The sequence below is a fragment of the Carettochelys insculpta genome, chromosome 30 (genome assembly GCF_033958435.1).
Source record: "Carettochelys insculpta isolate YL-2023 chromosome 30, ASM3395843v1, whole genome shotgun sequence".
Lineage (NCBI taxonomy): Eukaryota > Metazoa > Chordata > Testudines > Carettochelyidae > Carettochelys > Carettochelys insculpta.
Genome location: NC_134166.1, coordinates 16,359,857 through 16,380,031, shown reverse-complemented (window position 1 = coordinate 16,380,031; position 20,175 = coordinate 16,359,857). Strand labels below are relative to the sequence as shown.

Genomic DNA, 20,175 nt, shown 5'->3' with positions numbered 1-20,175 from the left:
TTTTAAACGTAATCAAACATCAGACACTAAAGAACTCAGTTACATGCTGTTAAAATTTCCTGTAAGGTTCAGCACTGTGACTGCTCAACCTCAACCATGTTATTTCACCATCTGTACAAGGTTAAGGATGACATCTTCCTCCCTTCCAGCCTCTGCCTGAAAAACCCTTCAGAACCGCTAATGTGGCCTCGTTCTCAGGACCAGCTCTATCAGTGATACTGCCCTGCACAGCCCAGCACTTTGACCCAGCTGAAGCTATGGGTTGGGGAGTGGGCCCCTTGCTTTCTCTGGCTGCCTGTTAAGACCAGGCCCTGTGGAATTCACCTGGCCAGCTCCCTATGTCACCCTTTCATCAGCGGGCAAATGATGCACCCCCACCTCCTGGGGGCCCTCTTCATCACCCATATTAGGTACTTTTGCTATGGGCACCATGAACAGAGTCCTGCCTATACGCATGTAATATACAGAGGATTGCCAGGCACTGCTAAGAGAGCCAAACCTGGGCAAACACAGGAAATTGCTTAAAACAAGGCCACTTAGGCTAGGTGGCCAGGACTCAAGCAAAACAAAAGGCCTGGTGTGACTGCACCACCCAGGCCCACACCTACACCACTGGTGATGAGGTGATAGTTCACATCTCTGTGCAGTGGAACAAGTTGCAACCTGCCTGGGATTGTCCCTTTAAGGTCATCAGACAGCCGAATGGTGTAAACGACGTAGTGGAATTTTCTAAATGCCCTAGAGCCACCAGGTTTACCACATCAATATTATGAAACCTTACTGGGACAGGGAGAATTTTATACTGGCGGTATGTGGGCACTGGGAGGAGCAGAAGAATGATCCCTTGGTAGATCTGGGAACAGCGCTTACTCCTTGTCGGAATCTATTCCCATTTGACTAGCTTATTTTTGGACTGAGCCATCCATTGATGGATCTCATCTTCTATAACACCCTTGGCAAGCAACTAAACCGATCCTTGAGTAGCAGAACTGATTACAGATGTCACAAAAAAAGCCACCAACAGCAAGCATTATATGTTCTCTTTGGAGCCTACAGTTTTCCTGTAGTGCTTGGATACACTGACCCAAAGCAATTAAGAGCCTGTACCATGGTTTGCTGCCAAGATAATCCTCCCAGAACTAGAGTTTCTAGTTCAGTGGGAGATATGATGCATGATTTCACACTGGCCTTTAAGGTGTCTTTATAAGTGCTTATACTGACCACCAATAGAGCACTTTCCATAAGCAATGTATCATCCAACTTCATAACATGACCAATCCAGCAAAATTGTTTGTAAGCATTGCTTCCATGCCCAGGCTACCACACAGCGCAAGAACCTCCATGTTGGGGGTTTTGTCCCACCAATTCCCTTGAGCAATGGTCAGACAGCATCTATAGAACTGATAAAGTTTCAAAATATGGCAGCAATATATCAGCCATGACTCTGAGCAATACAGCAGGATAGTCAGGACAACTGCCTGATAAATTCCATACCAAGCATAGTACAACACCCATTCCATAGTTGCTTGGTCAGTTTTCCAAAGGCAGCACTGGCTTTGGCCAATCGAGCAGATACATCATGATCCACATTTATACTAGAGGACAGTACAACACCCTTACAGACTGTACCAGCAGTTCTGATCACGACAGTGCTGGGGTCTTTCCAAACAGGTTGAGAGGAAACTTCTGTCTTTTTGAGGCTCGCTGCGAGTTCAAAGCAGTGAACAGAAGTAACAAAACGATCAAAAAGACCCTGTGCATCCATCAATGAATGAGCCAGTGATCAGCAAACAGTAGGTCATGGATAGATGTAGTGACCACTCTAGTGCAAGCCTGAAGTCTCTGGCAAGTTAAAATCCTGCCCTGTGTGTGGAACAGAAGAGGTTTGCTCCATCGGCCGCCCTTAGAAGCAATTAACAGAATCATTGAAAAGTAGATCTTGAACAGGAGAGAAGCAAGGACACATCCTTGCTTTGTACCATTTATTTCAAACTTCTGCCCAACCTAACCCCCCCCATAGGCAGAGATCAAGGAGGTGCTGTGTTCACACCAGCAGCTGTTCTCTGACTGTTCAGCTCACTAACCTGGCTGTCCATCGAGACAGGCACCCACCTTCCTGAAAAGTTCCCTCTTCAGGGCCATGGGGAAAATAGCCCAGGACCTAGAACAGAAGGTCTAGGACCTGCTGGCACTAGGGATGATCCAGCCATCCTCAAGCCCTTGAGCCTCACCTGTAGTGCTGGTCCCGAAAAGGATGGGCCAATCCAGTTTTCTGTGGACTATTACAAGCTCAAATGCCCACAGTGTCCATTGTCTACCCCCTGCCCAGATCTGACAAACTCCTGGACAAGCTGGGCAGAGCCCACTTTCTCACCACCATAGACCTAACCAAGGGCTACTGGATCCAGACACCCAACTAAAATCTGGTTTTGTCACCCCTTGGGGGTTCTGAGAGTTCCTGGTCCTGCCTTTCAGCCTCAAGGGGGCACCTGCCATCTTCCAGCTCCTGATGGCACAGCTGCTGATGGATGGAAAGTTTTGCCCTGGCTTACATCCAGGACATCTGTGTCTTCAATGACACACCGGAGAACCACGTGTCTCAAGTCAACCAAGTGCTGCACTGACTTCAGGGGGTGGGCTGTCAAAGCAGGGAAGTGCAAGGTGACCCACCTGGCCCACAGGGTGGCCGGCAGGTGCATAAACCTGTCAGCTAAAGTGGAAGCCATCAGAGACTGGCCAGCACTCCAGACTAAAAAGTATGTCCAGACCTTCATTAGGGCAGGGTACTACTGGAGGTTTGTGCCCCACTTCAGCTCCATTGCAGTCCCCCTCACGGAGCAGTGTAAGAAGAGTAAACCAAACAAAGTGGCTTGGAGCAAGCAGTGCCAGGGGGCTCTCTGTGTGGTGAACAAGGCCCTGGTTCAGGTCCCACTGCTCATAAACCCAGACCTTGACAAGACGCTTACGGTGTTCGCCGATGCTTCAGAAAACAGGCTGGGCCTGGGGTTAGAGATCCCTGGTGTGCCCCTGCTTGGGACACTGGGACTGTCCTGTGCACAGGTTACATTAGGGGCAGGAAAGGGCCAGAGAAGGTCCCACCAAGGCTGAGGAGTAGGGAACAGCTTCCACGAGAGAAGAGGTTATGCAGGCAGCTACGACAGAAGATCTAGCAAATCCCGACCACTTAGGCTACGTCTACACGTGCCCCAAACTTCGAAATGGCCACGCAAATGGCCATTTCGAAGTTTACTGATGAAGCGCTGAAATGCCTATTCAGCGCATCATTAGCATGCGGGCGGCCGCGGCACTTCGAAATTGGCACGGATTGCCGGCGCGCGTCTCGTCCAGACGGGGCTCCTTTTCGAAAGGACCCCGCCTAATTCGAAGTCCCCTTATTCCCATCAGCTCAGGGGAATCCGTGCCAATTTCGAAGTGCCGCGGCCGCCCGCATGCTAATGATGCGCTGAATAGGCATTTCAGCGCTTCATCAGTAAACTTCGAAATGGCCATTTGCGTGGCCATTTCGAAGTTTGGGGCAAGTGTAGACACGGCCTTAGAGAAAATGGGAGCATGGGCAGGGGCCTGTTTTCTTCTCAAGCACAAGAATGGGGGCAGGGAGTTGTGATGGGGCTCGGGGTCCCCCAAGCTCTGCACCCCATCTGCAGGCAGGAGTGACTCTCACTCAGCAGGGAGAGCAGCGGGTTTATTAGCTGACAGGACAGAGTGTCATACAGAGGAGTCAGGGCAGCTAGTCAAATCCATGTTGGGGAGAGGAGGCCTCGAGGGGTCCCCAGAGCCAGGGCCTTGCCCCCTCCTTGGTCTCACTCTCTCTCTCAGCCAAGACTAACTGCTTCCCAACTCCCCGTTCAAACCCCCCAGGCTCCACCTCCCTCCTTTGTCTCCAGTACAAAGGTGTTACCTGCTCATCAGGGTTATGCTCAGCAGGAGACCCCCACCCTCTGTGAGCCCCACACCCCCCCCACACCCCACTCCATCACATCTCTCCCCCCTTCCAGACCAAACTGAGGGGGGTCACTCAGCCAGTGACCTGGGGAAGTTCGGGGCCCTCCCCTCGTGTTCAGGCAGTGGCTGTACCCTTGGTGCTCTCCTTGATGTGCACCACCTCCATGTCATAATCCTGCTGGGGGAGGCTCCTAGTCAGGAGCTTGGTATTGGCCCTTTTCATGTGATGCAGCCGGGCCAGTTCCGTTAGTTCCCTCAGGTTGGTCGGTCTCCCTGCCTCTGGCTCTGGTCCATCAGCCACATTTCTCAAGTCCGGCAGGCAGAGCCCATACAGCTGCTGCAGCACCAACAGGTCAAAAAACTCCTCTCTGGTCTGGGCCCTGCCCTGTCTGACCACCAGTCCACACAGCTGCTCCGGCACATGTTTGGAATTCAGTTACAGTCCAGTAAAGGAAGGTACAAATGCTTCCACCCTTGGCGTTTAGCCAGACCACCACAATGGTTGTGCCTCAGTTTCCCCTTCCATGCCACACAATAGGTTTGGAGTGTTCCTTCTTACGTCAGAGGTTGCAAGACTAGTTCCAGGGAACAATGGTGACATTTCAGCATTACAGATTCCTTCAACATACAATTCGTGCTTCTACATCAATGTCGTCATGTTACATGGCTCTTTCCAAACATTCAGTACATGGTACAATTCTACAGCTTTAGGGAGCAGCACCCAGTGGTTACAGCAGTCAGTGTGAGTAACAGAACAAACCCATTGCAACTGTACATTCACATTGCTCTTTGGTAGACCACAACCTTTGTGTAATCTCCTTGAGAATCTGGTGTTTTGAGGCTAAATGGCTGAGGCCTTTCTTTGCACCATCTAATCTCTCCTGCCCCCTGGGGTGGAAATCTGATCTCTCTGGCTGTGCCCTCCCTTCTAAAGAGAGCTGGGCCATTGCTGATCTCAGGGAGACTGACCCCTCCCAGCCAGTCTGGAAATTTGCAAACCAAACTGGTTTCTAAAAGTTGTTTTGAGAGTCCCAGATGCAGAATCCACATGAAGGGATCCCTGTTTATCCCTTACTGGCCCACCAGGCCCAAAGCTCCTTTGTCCTTCCACCTCCAACTTCTGCCCCCGCCCATGGAATCAGAAGTGGAGTCCAGTGTGAGAATATAAAAGTGTTTCCAAGATCTGGAGATGGGGATTTGCTGGCCCTCTCCTGCATCCTACAGAGATTGACTGTGCAGCTGTTTTACTTGGTTCTCACAGGGCTGCTCACACTCCCTGAGAGTTTTCACTTTACTTGGACCAACTTCCAATTCCTGAGAAACCTTTACCCTGCCTGCTCTGAACCCTTGCAGAGCACAGCCAGTGGTTTCACACTCAGGCAGGTTCTGGCCGTTAAGATCCGAAACAAACTTCTCCACAGGCAAAGGGCTGCTCTGGCTCTTACAGACACACACCTTTCCTGTTCACTCTCCTTCACCTCACTCCCATTTTCCACAGTCCCCACAGACGGGTCAGGAAAAGTTTCAGGGAAATTCTCTTCCTCAAGAGCTCCCCCAAACAACAGCTCACCTTGTCTGCCTCCACAGGGGCACTGCTCCCTTGAGCCACAACCAGCTCCTGGGGTTCACCTATGCCCAGGATCACTTCTGGCCCATCAGGCAGATTCCCACATATTCCCCTTCCAGGCAGACAGCTCGGACCACCGGACAGAAGGCTGGGATCCCTTTCCTCTCTTCTGCTACCAGCTCCTTTATCTTTATCAATCAGCGTAACTCCATCACCAGTCTGCTCTTCCTGTGTCCTGGCTGGAGGATGACTCTGGTCAGACAGAGCCCTCTCACCCCTCCCAGTAACACCTCAGCATCAGGCAAAGAACAAGTACCAGAATTGGGTCTCTGGGATTCCCTGATGATACTGACTGGATCAGACTGAGTTACAGCATCATCCTCCCTGTGACACACAGAGGTAGGCCCACTTCCCATCTGGGCTTCAGCTGCACTCAGATCCAGCTCTGGGATATTGGCCCCATCTCGAGCCCCCACAGGCTCAGACAAAGGATTCACCTTCCCAGAAGCAGAAGCACCTTTCTTGCACCAAGGACCAGCGTCCTTATCAGGGATACCACTGCCCATCCCAGAGCCATTCCCTCTGCTCCAGCCCCCATGGCTGGATTCAGGCACACCTGGAATGCTCTTTCTGGGGTCCCTGTCCAGCCACTCCAGGCTGAGGAGTCCTCCTCAGACAATGGACTAGTTTCCTCGTTGGCACCTTTTCCAAATGCAGGCTCTGCTCTCTCCCAAGGCTGCTGCTGCTGTTCAACACAAACAGACAATTGGAGACACTCTCTCCTTTGTTCCAGCCCCCCCGGCTGGTCTCCACACACACCCAGAAGGTGAGGCAGCTTCTCTCACAGACAACTTGCCATTCCTAGCAGACCAGCTGCTTTCCTGCACAGACACACAGGCACCTTCCTCAGCCCAGGCCTGGAAAACTCTTCGCAGGTCTGTCTACTAGTGGCCAAGAGGATGGGTTGGAATCACCCCTTCCCTCCTTCAGCTGTGGCAGGCCACTTGGTTCAGAGCTCCATGCAGTCCAAGGCTCCCTGCCCTGATCTGAGCTCACCCCTCCAGGAGTTCCCTTAACCCTCAGCTCTGCCACTGCACATCCATGCTGCCTTGCCCAGCTTCTTTAATCTCGATTCGGTTTCTAGGTGCTGCCACTTCACAGCGGAGTTGCTGAGTGTCGTTGCAGGAGCTCAGGCTGATGCCCTCTGCACCCCACGATTCCTGGACGAATCCCTTCAGTGTGCCGGGCTCCTTGTGGGTCACAAGCTCCCCAGGGTTAGGCCATAGGCCCCTCCGCCCTCTGGGACCGACTCCAGACTCCCAGAGGAACCCCTTCTTCGCTGTGACACCCTAAGCATCAAGGGCCATGAGCACACTGTCTTGGGACGAACTCATTCAGCGTGTCAGCCTCCTCGTGGGTCACTTGTTCCTGGGGGTTGGGCCCCCGGCCCCTCCACCTTCTGGGACCAACTCCAACTGACTCCCAGGAGTAACCCCTCCTTTGGTGTGACACCCCAGCTCGAGGACCATGACCACAGTTGCTCGGGTTCGGCTGCAGGCCCCTCCTCCTTGGGGAGCTGCATCTCACTGCCCGTCAGCACACCTGGGTCTCACGGGCCCCTCTTCTTCTTCTGGGGCGCTCGTCACTTACTACTGGATGCTCCATCCTCAGGGTGCAGAACATCCCACTTCTAACACCAGTGTGATGGGGTTCGTGGTCCCCCAAGCTCTGCACCCCGTCTGCAGGCAGGAGTGACTCTCACTCAGCAGGAGAACAGTGGATTTATTAGCCGACAGGACACAGTGTCTTACAGAGGAGTCAGTGCAGCTAGTTAAATCCATGTTGGGGAGAGGAGGCCCCGAGGGGCCCCCAGAGGCAGGGCCTTGCCCCCTCCTTGGTCTCACTCTCTCTCAGCCCAGACTAACTGCTTCCCAACTCCCAGTTCAAACCCCTCAGGCTCCACCTCCTCCTTTGTCTCCAGTACAAAGGTGTCACCTGGTCGTCAAGGTTACCCTCAGCAGGAGACCCCCACCCTCTGTGACACACACACACACACACACACACACACACACACACACGAGTGCAAGTGAGAGGCAGTAGATTTAGAACAACCTTCAACCTACAGACCACAGGGTCTCCCTGGCTGTGACAGTTCTCCACATGGCTACTAGCCAGGGTGACCCAAGGCTCTGGGGTCCAGGGAGATGCTGTGATGGCCCTTGAGCAGAGAGCACAACACAGCTGCCGTCTTACACAAAACACTGCTTTAATGGCAAGAGTGAAAAAACACATTGCAAAGAGGGAGCCCTGGGCAGAAGGGCCCCAGGCCAGGTTCCTCCTGTGGAACAAAGTCTCACCCCAAGCGGACTCTGGGCCCAGGTGCAGCCCAGAACCAGGTCCGGGGATGTTCTCCTTAGTGCCTGGCGTGCAGCCCAGTCCCTGGGGGCTCAGCTGCCACCAGCACCTCAGACAAAGGTGATGCGTGTACGGGCCTGATTAACCTGCCAGACATTGAGCTCCTCATACTCATCCAGCGCAGCCTGGAACTGAGCTGGGGTGAAACCTCGGGAGATACAGCGCTGCTCTGCCTCAGCATAGGGTACCGTGCGGCCGGCTGCCCCACCTGCCAGCTCCCGCACGGCCGCAAAGATCAAGTCAGCTGGCTGCTGCGTCCTGGGGGGCAGAGAAAGGGGTCAATACTTCCCCCAGCCTGCCCCCTCCCCCCCAGCCTCAGGAGGGTACATGGAGCCAGGCCACAGCCCCCACACTGACATTAGGGAATGCCACCCCCCAACCCTCCCATGCCCCTGGGAACTGCCTTCCCATCCCCCAGAGATCTCCTGTGCTGCTGCCTTAGGCCAGGGAAGCCCAGGAACATGCCCCACATCCCAGAGCCCTGGCTGTGCTGAGGGACGAGATCTTTCAGTCCTGGGAGCGTCCCCCTAGCACGTCCACCTCCTGCGTCACACCTGGCTTGCTGCCCCCTGTCGCCCAGCAGCGAGTCCTTGGACATCTCCATCAGTCGCATGGCCTCATTCACGTCTTCTTTCTCCACCACGTCCACCAGGCGCAGCCGGGCCTATAGGGCGAGGCAGGGGAAGGGAGGGTTAGCCCCAGCTGTGCCAAGACACAGCCAGCACTAGCTGTGAAAGATGCAGGCAGCACCCTAGCCCCTGCCTCGCTGCCCCACACGGCTGAGCCATGCAGAGCTAGGCTGAGCTGCCAGGGTTGGGTGTCCCTCCTCAGCGGTCAAGGGGTGTCCCTGCCAAAAAGGGTTGAGAAGCACAAACTTGGTCCCAAACAGCTGCCCAGCCCTGGTTGAGACAGTCCTCAGCAGGCTCTGGGGCAAGCTGGGGAGGCGGGCAGAGCAGCTCCTGCTCCAGGCTACGTCCACACAAGGCCCTGCCCACCCCCACACCGAGCACTTCCCCCCTGCTTGGGGCCCAGCTGTAGTGCAGCCCAAGACGGGGCTCCAAACCAGCCTTGGCCAGGGGCCGCCCCAGAGCCGCAAACCCCCACACTGCAGTAACAACTAGACACCAGCTCTCTGCGCTGTGAACTCTTTAGCCCCACAGTTGGCAGCCCCTGGGCCCCTCTCCCCGACCCCCTCAGCTGGGGGGGGCTCACCAGGGCGCTGGCCAGACGCAGGATACCCAACAGGGTGCGGGCTGACGTGTAGGTCGTGTCCTTGTTGGCCCAGGCCTCCTTGCGCATCTCCACGTAGGCAGCCGTAATGTAATCGGCTAGTGCCTCCGGCACGGCTGGCTGCTTCCGCCTGCACATGCCGATATAGCGCCTGGGGGTGGGGGAGGAAAAGAGAGAGAGTAATGGGAGAGAAACGGGCACCCCATAAGCAGGAGGCTCAGGGCAAACCCGGGCACAGTAATGGTTCCCAGCCCCCTCGGCTCTGACCACCAGCCCCCACGCCCCTCCCAGAGCCAAGGAGAGCCCCCCAAGCATACAGGCTCCCAGGCAAGCTCTCACCTCATGAGCTTCATGTCCAGCTGCTGGTAGGCGCAAGGGGGCTGATGGCTGTGCTGGTGCACGTAGGTGATGTGCTGAGCCAGGCTGCACAGGCGAGAGCTGTCAGTATGGTTGCCCAGAGTGCCCCCACCCCAGCCCCACACACCCCACTCCATCCAGCTCCATCCAGCCACCCCCCCCCATGCTCACCGCAAGTCATTATCTCGGTCGGGCCGATCCTGGATGAGCCAGAGCAGGTCGAAGCGGGAGAGCAGGGCGGCCGGCAGCTGCACATTCTGCTCCAGGCTGCGGCGGGGGTTGTAGCGCCCGTAGGCGGGGTTGGCGGCAGCCAGGATGGCACAACGGGCGTTGAGTGTGGCCAGCACGCCTGCCTTGGCGATGGAGACGCTCTGCTGCTCCATCACCTCATGGATGGCCGTGCGGTCACTCTCCAGCATCTTGTCAAACTCGTCAATGCAACAGACGCCTTGGTCGGCCAGCACCAGCGCCCCTCCCTCCAGCACCAGCTCACCCGTCACCGGGTCCCGCAGCACAGCCGCCGTCAGCCCCACACCCGACGAACCACGCCCCGTGGTGTACTGGCCTGTGGGGAGGAAGAAGGGGTGGCATTAAGGGGCAGCCCTGGGATGGGGGGGCTGTTGGGGGAAAACGGACTGTGGTGCCCTCACTGAGGTGTGACAGGGATCCAAGGACCATGACTCCCCCCACTCCTACACCCCCTATTGCCGGATGGCCCCAAGAAGGGGCACTCACTGCGGGGTGCCAGGCGGTCGATGTAGGACAGGAGTTGGGACTTGGCCACCCCTGGATCCCCCATCAGGCAGATGTTGATGTTCCCTGCAGGCAGATGAGAAGAAGCTGGGTCAGCATCAGACAGCCCTTGCCACCAAGAGCGAGCCCCCCCACCCCTATACTGCTCCTCCCACCTCCGCGTTTCCCCAATCCCTCCCCCACTGCTTCCTCCCAACTCACCCCGAATCTTCATGCCACGGGGATTGCGGTCCACACCCCCCACCAGGAGCAGCAGCAGGGCCTTCTTCACATCCTCGTGCCCATAGATCTCAGGGGCAATAGAGGCAGCCAGCTTCTCATAGAAGTCTTCCCCTGCAGCAGGGCAAGGGAGATGGGAGAGCAAGCAGGGTTAGGGACCTGGGTCAGCCTTGGTCTCATCTGCGAGTACGGAGCTGCCGGTACAGTGGGCGGGGGAGGGAGGGGCTGGGCACCACACCTCCATCAGGTGCCTTGTGCTCAGCATGCCCGGCAGGACGCATGGCAGAGCTTGTGGGGAGGGAAGTGGCGGGGAGAAGATAGATGACAGCTACCCCATGCTTGCTGGCAGGAGACACCGCAGGGCTGAGCTCGGGTGTTCCTCCCTGGGTCCCAGAAGAGCAGGGACGGGTGGAGATGAACAGGGCTGGGTGAGGTCACCTGTGATCTGACGCAGCTCCTCCTCTGTCAGCTCCTCCGTCCCCATCTCATCCTCTTCACTCTTGTTCATCTTGGTGATGTGATGAGCCTCCAGGTAGGTCTCAGAGAGCAGCCCCTGGAGAAAGAGAGGGTGTCACTCCATGGGCGCTGCCCACCGAGCCCCAACCTGGCCCAAGAGGCCCCTCCCCCATCTGCGACCCCTCTCACCTGAGCCATCTGCCGGAAGCCAGTTCTCAGCAAGGGCAGGAAGACACCAGTGATGCTGACGTGGTCGCCTGGCTGAGCCAGCCGCGTGTTCTCACCATGCACGGCCACGCTGATGGAGCGTGGGAGATGCCCCACTGGCACCTGGTCACTCTGCCCCGGGAAGAGGAAAAACATCAGCCGTGCCCCAACCCCAGCCCACCTCAATGCCTCGCAGGCACCAGGCACGATGGATCAGCTTCTGGTGCCCCCAGATCCCCTCCCTGGCCCCCTACTCACATGCTCCTGCATCTTCAGCTCCTGGAACTTGATAAACTTGGAGCCACGGCTCTGCAGGTAGAGACGCCCCCCAGAGCGGTTGGTCTGGCACTCCTGGCTCGGGCACATGATCAGAGGCATGAAGGTTGGGGCCTGGATCTGCAGGGAAAGAGGGAATGGGAGAGGGGTTAGAGGGAACCACCAGCTCCACAACCTAGTCTGTACCCATGACTCAGCTGCTTCGCAATGCACAGCTGGAAAAAGATGTGCCAAAAGCAGAGACAAGTATCACTTTTTGCTAATATGCCTCACTTTACCTATGTCTTACCCGGCTGCCCAGTGCGGGAGAGGCAATAAATTTGCTCCAAGCGCCAGCTAACCACCAAGGGCAAGAAGGAGCTGGATGAGACTGACTCAGCCACCAACAAGACAGCGAAAGGACCAGAGAATGGTGGGTCTCCTGCCTCATGGCAGGGATGCCCAGCAGAGACCTGCAGGCCAGGAGGGTGCAAGGTGAGAGCTGGTGCTGGCCGGGCAGGCAGGCAGACTCTGAAAGCAGACAACACTGCTCCCTTCAGTTCTCTGTGCAAACCTCCTGATTTCCCAGGCTGCAGCCAGTGCCAGCTGGGGCACGCTGGCCCTGAGCGCACTGCGCAGTCATTCTCCAGAGACAGCTGGGGAGCTGGCCCAGGAGATCCCTGGCAGGGCTGGCCCATCAAAGCCTTTCCTGCCCCACTAGGCAGAGCAGCACTGGCCTTGCAGATCCACAACAGAACGGTGGGAGGAAGGGGGGGATTCTCGTCACGTGGTTATGTTGAGTATCATTTCTACTGTCCTACAGTAACCCCATGTGAATGCCTGTTTGACAGGGCACTGCACCAATACCTAGCTGGAGACTAAAGTTTTGGGTGTCACAACTTCCTTTGTATACACAATGTTTGAGGCCCCTCATAACCTAATCCTGAAGGGCAGAGAGCAGGTGACACTTTTGCCCAGGAAGGAGGAAAAAAGGGGAGCTGGGAGTTGGACTGTCGAGACCAGCCTGTGGCTCAGGACAAGAACCAAGCCCCTAGCTTTGGGCCTGCTCACCGGCTGGTAGGTCTCCGCTCCGCACTGGTCACAGCTATAGGTGGCCACCACCATCATTGGCTTGACTTCGGTGACACGGGTGACAATACCACGCACGGTGACCAGCTTGCCAATGCAGTCGGCCTTCACGTCCCGGATCACACGGGCCTTGGTGCCCAATGGGGCCTTGAAGTACAGCTCACTGGGATAGGAGAGAGTGGCCTGGAGTCAGAGCCATGCAAAGAGGTGGAAGGGGCCCAACCCCCAACCCGGGGCCTGGAGGAGCAGGGGATATCCGGACGGACACGGACACGGACACTGCAGCTCCAGACACTCACAAGCGGCGCAGCAGCTCCGGGGGGTACTGGTTCTGGGCACTGCGTGTCTCTGCCACATCCCGCCCACGCTGCTCCAGCATCAGCCGGTGCTCAATGTAAACGTCCAGAGCATCCTTGTGCACCACCTGTGCGGGGGGGAGGTCCATTAAGTGGGCTTGTATCCTCTGCCCCCCTCCTCAGCTTCTCACCGACTGTCACCCCTACTTCCCCTTCTCCCCCTCGCCAGCCTCCCCCCGCTGCCCCTCCTCCACCTCCTGCTGCCGGTAGTGGGGCAGCAGCTCGTGCGCAGCGTCAGCGAAGAGGCGGGCGTAGCGCTTGGCATTGTCGCACACAGCATCCGCCAGCTCCGGGTCCTCCTCCGCCACCTCGTCCAGTGCCACGTGCAGGGCCACCTGCTCCCGGTGCGCCAGCAGCACCTGGGGTGGGGGAGGAGACAGATGAAGCTGCAGCAGCAGAGCCCCAGCTGGGGCACCCGGGGCCATCAGAAGGCGTGTGGGGGGGTGGGGGGGAGGGATCTCACCAGCTGGTCGCGATATGGGAACTCCTTCCCCTGGGGGCTGGGCCGGCAGAACTGCTCCAGGAAAGTCTTCACCCTCTCTGGGGGTGAGCGCTGGGTCAGTCCTGGGCAGCGCTGCCACCAGCCCCACCCCCGCCCCGTCCCCCCCGCCGGCCCCATCCCCCCGGCACCCCAGGCTGGCCCCATCCCCCCGCCCCCGGCACCCCAGGCTGGCCCCGCCGCCCCCCCACCTTTCTCCGCCGCGTAGTCCCTCGGCGCCATTGCGGCAGGGGCGCGGGGTCAATGCTAACGAGTCCCCGCTCGGGTCCGCCGCCAAATCCCTCCCAGCCGCGACTGCCGCCGTAACCAAAAGTGGCGCGAAACCGGAGCCCTGCCACGTGCCTAGTCGCGGCCAATCAGCCAGCGGCCCCGCCCCCAGGCGCGTGACGATCACCGCTCCGATCGAGAGCGGCGCGCCGACCCCGCCTGCACGGAGCCGTCACGTGACCGGGGAGCGGCGGCGCCAACCTGAGGTCGGAGCGGAACCAGCGGGACCCCTCTTAAAGGGGCCGCGATCTCGGGAGTGAGGCAGGGGGCGGATTCCCGAGTGGGGGTAGGGCCCGGGGATCGATTCTCGGGAGAGCGGGGACGGGGCGGGGTGGAGTGGCGGGGCGGGGCGGGGCGGGGCGGGGCCGGGGGTGGCGGGGCGGGGCGGGCCGGGGCCGGGGCCGGGCCGGGGTGGAGTCGGGGGGCGGGGTCGGGGTGTCGGGGGGTGGAGTCGGGGGGCGGGGCCGGGGTGGAGTCGGGGGCGGGGCCCTGCTCACTCGCCTGTCTCCTTTCAGGTGCCCGGATGTTGTCGCACGTTTTCATTCTCTCCCCCCGGGGGGACAGACTCGTCCACAGGGGCTGTATCCTGCCCCCAGCGCCCCGCCTGCCCCGGCACCGCGGCCTGGCTCCCTGCACTCCCCGCCCCGCGGCGCAGCTCCCGGCGCCAGGTCCGCTCTGATTTCTCCCGGGCGTGGGGAAGGTCCTGGGGCGCCCGGGCGGCCCGCAGTGCGCGGCTAGTTAGCTGGGCAGCACCTGGCTGTGCCTGCGGACCCCCCGAGCACTCAGTTTGCAGGGAGCACTGGCCAGGAATCGTCCCCCAGACATCCGTATGGCCCCTGGAATAGCTCCGCAGACAACCACATGCTCCTCCAGACTCCCCAGATGCCCCCTGTGATCCCCCCAAGGCTCCCCATGGTCCCCCAGCCACCCACCCTGCCTTTGCCACTGGGAACCCGGTCAGACACTGCCCCAAAGCCCCGTTCTCTAGCTGGGCATGGCTGGGAGGGAGTTCACAGCTACAGCCCCCTGGCAGGGTGATTTCTCCTTAACACTCACACTCCCAGTCCGTGGGGAGGCCGCCGGCGGCAGCACGGACCTAGCAGAGACTTTCTACAGGAAGATCACAGCCCTGCCCAGGGACCAGGCACCTGTCTTTCTGGTAACGGGCTCTGTGGTAAAGGGGGGTGAAGCATCTGTATGGTAACAGAAGTGGGGAGCACCTAAGGGTTGCTGGGGAGCCTGGCACAGGTCTCTGAGGGGGAGGGTGGGGCTGGGGGGGAGATGACAGCCCGGGGGGGGATTCTAATCTAACTCTGCTCGTGTTCCCACCGCATGCGGCAGGCGCACGAGGGACTTCACTTCATCCATGTGCGTCATGCCGGCCTGTACTTTGTGGCCACGACAGGGCACGAGGTGTCTCCTTTCACCATCATCGAGTTTCTCAACCGGTGAGGGCGGGTATATGCCTGGGGGAGCCCACTGGGCAGGGGAACTTGGTATACGGACTGAGCCAGGCACACCCTCACCCCCTCCCTCCTTTCCCACAGGCTGGTGACGCTGATCCGTGATTACTGTGGTGCCCTTAATGAGAAAACCATCAGTCTCAACTTCGCCCTCATCTACGAGCTGCTGGATGAGATGCTGGTGGGGGGACATGGGGCTGGGGCTGGGGCGGCTGTGGGGAAACTCACCAGGCCAGACACCCTCCCTGAGGCTCTGCTGCAGGGAAGCTCATAGCACTGGCTGTCCCTGCCTGGGGCAGGGACACAGCCGGGCTCTCCCCCTCACTCTGTGTCTCCTTCTCAGGACTATGGTTACATCCAGACCTCCATGCCAGATGTGTTGCGCAGCTTCATCCAGATGGAGCCTGTTGTCAGCAAGACCTTCAGCCTGTTGGACCTGGGCAGCATCGGGCTGGTGAGCGTCCCCCCACCCCCATGACACACTTCCCCCCGCATAACGCCCCTGGACAGCATTGGGCTGGTGAGACCCATTTTTGAATCTCCCAGGTCCATCCCCTGCAGCATCCCTGGCCAGTGTTGGTCTCAGGAGATCCCCTGATCCATGTCCCCTCTGCCTCCAGCATCCCTGGGCTGCAGTGGTCTGGTGAGCGTGGTCCCCTTACCTGCCCCTGCATGGTCAAGTCCAGGCAGCAGCTCCTCTGGAGAAGCTGTGCCCCTGAGATGGGTCAGGCTGTTGGGTATCTGGTGCCCTCAACCCCTGAGCACTCCCTAGGGCCCTGCTGCCCAGCTCTGACCCTCTGCCCTTTGGTTTCAGTTTGGTGCAGAGACACAGCAAAATAAAGTGGCTCCAAGCTCTGCTGCCAGCCGCCCTGTTCTGCCCCCCCGGGGAGACCAGGTGAGACCCCCAAACCCACAGCAGCCAGCCCATGCCCTGGCATGGAGCAGCTGGTGCGCTGCCAGCAGCACTCAGTCCAGGGGCACTGTCTCCCCACAGGGGGCGAGGAATGAGGTGTTCCTGGATGTGGTGGAGAGGCTGACAGTCGTCATCGCAGCCAATGTGAGTCGGGGTGGGGAGAGTCTGGCACGGGGGCCCTGGGCCTTGGTACACAGTCCTCAGACCCCAGTCACAGGACCTGAATAGCACCCCACTTTCTAACCACGTCGGGAAGGGGACCTCTTCTGCCTCCCAGAGGCCCAAGGCCTCACTGCCCAGCCTGAGCAACCCTCCTGTCCCACAAGCTGCCCGGGGAGCTGCTACATCCAGTGTCATTGTCTGGGCCTCACCCCCTGTCTCCTTCAGGGCACCCCCATGAAGACTGACATTCAGGGAGAAATCCGTCTCAAGAGCTACTTGCCCAGCTGCCCTGGTGAGTAACAGCTGCAGCCCCAGAGCCAGAGGCAGCTCATGCGGGCCAGGCCGGGCCGGGCGAGTGTGGAACTGCTGTGCACACATGCCATGTGTGGCACTGGGGGAGCAGGGCTGGCTGGCTGCTGCCCGGGGGCATGTGCACAAGGCACTGCTAGCTGGGGGGCACCTCTCCCTGGCCCCCCCCCAGCGGGTGCAGCTCTCCCCAGCCACCGCCGGTGCAGGGCACCCTCCCCCATGCAATCCCCTTTCCCACAGAGATGCGCATCGGGCTGACGGAAGAGTTCTGCGTGGGGAAGTCGGAGGTGCGAGGTGAGTGGCCACCACTTGGCTCTGCTCTGCCTTGCCTTGGGCGGGCCCCCAGCAGTCTGACCCCTCCCCACGTCTCCTCCCCGCAGGTTATGGCACATCTGTCCGCGTGGACGAGTGCGTCTTTCACAGCTCCGTGAAGCTGGATGAGTTCGAGACCAACCGCATCCTAAAAGTCAACCCCAGCCAGGGGGAGGTGAGTCCCACGGGCCTGGCCCTGTCTGTCTCTGCTCTCCTGAGCTCCTGGAAATGCACCACTGGCCTGACCCAGCCTCTGCTCCCCCCAGCTTCCAGTGACCCACCACCGGCCAGACTCTGTTTCTGCTGTGCTCAGCTTCTGGTGACGCACCAGCAGCTTGAATCAGTCTCTGCTCCCGTCTCCCAGTGACACACCACAAGTCTGACCCAGTCCCTCCACTTGAGATGGAGTCAGGGGGTGCATGTGAGACTCAGGCTGGATGTCTGTGTGACAGGCAGAGCAGCTCCCAGCGGGTAAGGATGACCCCCTGGGACTGTAACCTCGGGTGGCAGGTAACACCTCTGAAGTGAACAAAGAGCAGGGAGGAGCCAAGCTGGGTTTTGAATGAAAGGCAGCAGTGAGGAGAGAGGGAAGGCCGCCTGTCTGGGCTGAGAGGAGGCTAGACCCCAGATGGGGGCACCCCTTGGGCTCCTCTTCCCAAGATGGGTTTGAATGACTGTCTCTGCCAGATGTACTGATGCCTCTGTGCTGAGCTGTGCATTTGTTGACTAATAAACTCGTTGTTCTACCTGCTGAGTGAGAATCACTCTTGCTTGTGGATGGGGTACAGAGCTTGTGGACCCCAGAACCCCATAACAGCTTTCTCCCCAGCTCTCAGTGACCCACCATTGCCCTGACCCCATCTCTGCTCTCCTCAGCTTCTGGTGATGAACCACCAGCATGACCCAGTTTCTGCTCCTCCCAGTTCCCCACCACCTGCGTGACCCCCTCTCTGCTCTCCCCAGCTGCTGCTGATGCAGTATCAGCTCACAGACGACATCCCTTTGGCCTTGCCCTTCCATCTCTTCCCCACGCTGGAGCAGGACCCCACCGGCAGGTGAGTGAGGCCAGCAGCCCCTCAGCCAAGCGGTGGCAGATGCTGTCACTCACTGCTTCCTCCTCCCACAGGCTCCGAGTCTACCTCAAGCTCCGTTGTGACTTGGCTCCCAAAAGGTAAGAGCCCCACGAGTGGGGATGCTCCCTGGGAGTTGGTCAGGGGACCCAACGTGTGAAATGGATCCTTGCCCTCAAATGCTCCCCAGGCCAGGGTTCCTAGGGCGACCCTACACGAGCACGGCCAGCGCTGCCACGTGCCCCTGGGCCAGGTTTAGCTCCACCCTGCTGACTCTAATTTACCGTTTGCTCTTCTGTCCAGGCAGGCCCTGAACGTGCGAGTCCAGCTGCCGGTACCAAAAGGGATTGTCAGGTGGGTGATACAGGCTGTGTCTGGCGGGGGCAGGGGAGCCTCTTCTCCAGCAGCTGGAAGGCTGCCAGGGCTCTGCTCAGAGACCTGTTCTGGCTCTCACCCTCTCCTCTCCCCAGCATGTCCCAGGAGCTGAGCAGCCCTGAGCAGAAAGCAGAGCTGCAGCCCAGTACCAAGGCCATCTGCTGGGTGATTCCACGCTTCCAGGGCGGCTCCCAGCTCTCTGCCCTCTTCAAGGTAAACCCAGCACTGGTGGGGGGGAGGCAGGGCACGAAGGGACACGTTCCTGACCTCCCCAGCATGAGCCCCAGGGCAGCTCAGTACTGTTCTCCAGTGCAGCTGGGAGGCAAACATCCAGATAGCGCTCTCCCGTTTGAGGTTTGCTACCCTCCTGCACTGCGCTGGGCCCCGGGCCGTAATACCCCCGCTCTGTGTTCTCACAGCTGGAAATCCCTGGGCTCAGCCCCACCTCGCTGCTGGAGATGGGGCCAGTGAACATGTCCTTCGAGCTGCCCATGCACACCTGTTCTGGCCTGCAGGTCCGCTTCCTGCGTGTAACCCCCCCACCAGCTGTACCACCGCACCACTGGGTGCGCTACGTGACCCACAGCGACTCCTACATCATCCGCCTGTGAGCCCAGCCCCAACTGCTGGTGCAGACTGCCTGCCCCACGTGACCCCTGCGTCATTGGCCTGTGAGCCTGGCCTCATTGCTGGGTGCACTGTATGACCCACAGTGACTCCTACCTCATCCACCTGTGAGCCTGCTGCCACTGCAGGCTGTGCTATATCAGCTGCCTTCTGGGTCCGTACTCCCTACCCTACCACAGTACACAGTGGCTATGTGACGCTGGGGGAGTTTGAAGAGGATGATACTCTGTGACCAGCATGAAACTGGGGACCCCAGTCAGTTGCTGAAGAATGAAGAACCCAGTGACTGGTGTCCTGGTGCCCAGCAGACTCAGTTCGGGTAGCGCAGCTGGTTCAGGACAGCAGGACAATGGGCTGCAGAGAGAGGACCCCAGTGCCCTGGTCCTAGCCAGGGGTGGGTTGAACAAAGGCTGGAGGAGAGGAGAGGAGAGAAGCGGCTTGGCACTGGTCAATACATATGTCAATGGATTGTTGTCTGTCCATACTTGGAACTTAGCACCATACAGGTAGTCACAAAACTTCTCAGTGATGGCCCACTTCAAGGCCAAGAACTCCAGCTTGTGGATGGGGTAACGAGTCTTGCTGTCAGACAATCCTCGGCTGGCAAAGGCCACAGGTCTACGTTTGCTATCACTTCTTGGTATAAAACCGCCCCTAAACCTTCCAAACTGGCATCAGTATGTAAAATAAAGAGTTTGTTTGTGTCAGCAAACCTAGTACTGGCGCATGAGTTAGGCAGTTAATGATCTTTCAAAAAGCTCTCTCACACCTCTCATCCCATTGTGATCCAAAAGGCTCGAGAGGACCACGGCACTTCTGCTCTGGAAGCCTTGGGGACCTCCACTTACCCCTGACCTTAGTCTTGCTTTTGCCAAGCAGGTATCCGCAGGTGAGATCGTTCAGAGGCTTGTCAGTGGTAGCATAATTCTTCACAAATCTACGGTAGTGTCCACTAAACCCTAGAAAGGTTTTAAGCTCCCAGTAATTGTTGGGACGTGGCCATGTGACAAGTGCCTCTATTTTACCTGAGTCAGTACTCACACCTTCCTGGGACACAATGGCCGTGTCTACACTAGCCCCAGACTTCAAAATGGCCATGCAAATGGCCATTTTGAAGTTTACTAATGAAGCGCTGAAATACATATTCAGCGCCTCATTAGCATGCGGGCGGCCGTGGCACTTCGAAATTGACGCGGCTCGCTGCCGCGCGGCTCGTCCAGACGGGCTCCTTTTCGAAAGGACCCCGGCTACTTCAAAGTCCCCTTATTCCCATCTGCTCATAGGAATAAGGGGACTTCGAAGTAGCCGGGG

The 20,175-nt window shown here is 58.6% G+C and overlaps 2 protein-coding genes across 2 annotated transcripts; one reads left to right on the top strand and one right to left on the bottom strand.

Moving 5' to 3' along the window:
* Positions 1–7,784: 7,784 nt before the first annotated feature.
* On the bottom strand, positions 7,785–13,693 carry MCM7 (minichromosome maintenance complex component 7). The gene is made up of 15 exons (XM_074980687.1): positions 13,558–13,693; positions 13,331–13,407; positions 13,062–13,226; positions 12,811–12,935; positions 12,494–12,674; positions 11,426–11,563; positions 11,150–11,299; positions 10,943–11,057; positions 10,487–10,618; positions 10,268–10,351; positions 9,704–10,097; positions 9,515–9,598; positions 9,158–9,326; positions 8,500–8,609; positions 7,785–8,203 (listed from the first exon to the last, which is right to left on the bottom strand). Exons 1-15 carry the CDS (start codon positions 13,586–13,588, stop codon positions 7,996–7,998), a joined length of 2,163 nt encoding a protein of 720 aa, XP_074836788.1. The 5' UTR covers positions 13,589–13,693; the 3' UTR covers positions 7,785–7,995.
* A 75-nt stretch (positions 13,694–13,768) lies between these two features.
* Positions 13,769–19,942, top strand: AP4M1 (adaptor related protein complex 4 subunit mu 1). The gene is made up of 16 exons (XM_074980558.1): positions 13,769–13,919; positions 14,149–14,214; positions 14,698–14,792; positions 14,975–15,081; positions 15,181–15,277; positions 15,440–15,550; positions 15,911–15,991; positions 16,091–16,153; positions 16,397–16,463; positions 16,721–16,774; positions 16,861–16,967; positions 17,756–17,847; positions 17,919–17,963; positions 18,166–18,216; positions 18,333–18,450; positions 18,657–19,942. Exons 2-16 carry the CDS (start codon positions 14,157–14,159, stop codon positions 18,846–18,848), a joined length of 1,338 nt encoding a protein of 445 aa, XP_074836659.1. The 5' UTR covers positions 13,769–13,919; positions 14,149–14,156; the 3' UTR covers positions 18,849–19,942.
* The last annotated feature ends 233 nt before the right edge of the window (positions 19,943–20,175 follow it).

Excerpts from the sequence above, each read along its gene's own strand:
- MCM7 (XM_074980687.1), bottom strand. The coding sequence starts at position 13,588 with ATGGCGCCGAGGGACTACGCGGCGGAGAAAG. Across the intron at positions 10,619-10,942 it reads GGAGCTGCGTCAGATCACAG|GGGAAGACTTCTATGAGAAG; the intron begins GTGACCTCACCC and ends GCCCTGCTGCAG. Across the intron at positions 8,610-9,157 it reads TGCGTCTGGCCAGCGCCCTG|GCCCGGCTGCGCCTGGTGGA; the intron begins GTGAGCCCCCCC and ends CTCGCCCTATAG.
- AP4M1 (XM_074980558.1), top strand. The coding sequence starts at position 14,157 with ATGTTGTCGCACGTTTTCATTCTCTCCCCCCGGGGGGACAGACTCGTC. Across the intron at positions 16,775-16,860 it reads GGGGAAGTCGGAGGTGCGAG|GTTATGGCACATCTGTCCGC; the intron begins GTGAGTGGCCAC and ends TCCTCCCCGCAG. Across the intron at positions 16,968-17,755 it reads TCAACCCCAGCCAGGGGGAG|CTGCTGCTGATGCAGTATCA; the intron begins GTGAGTCCCACG and ends TGCTCTCCCCAG.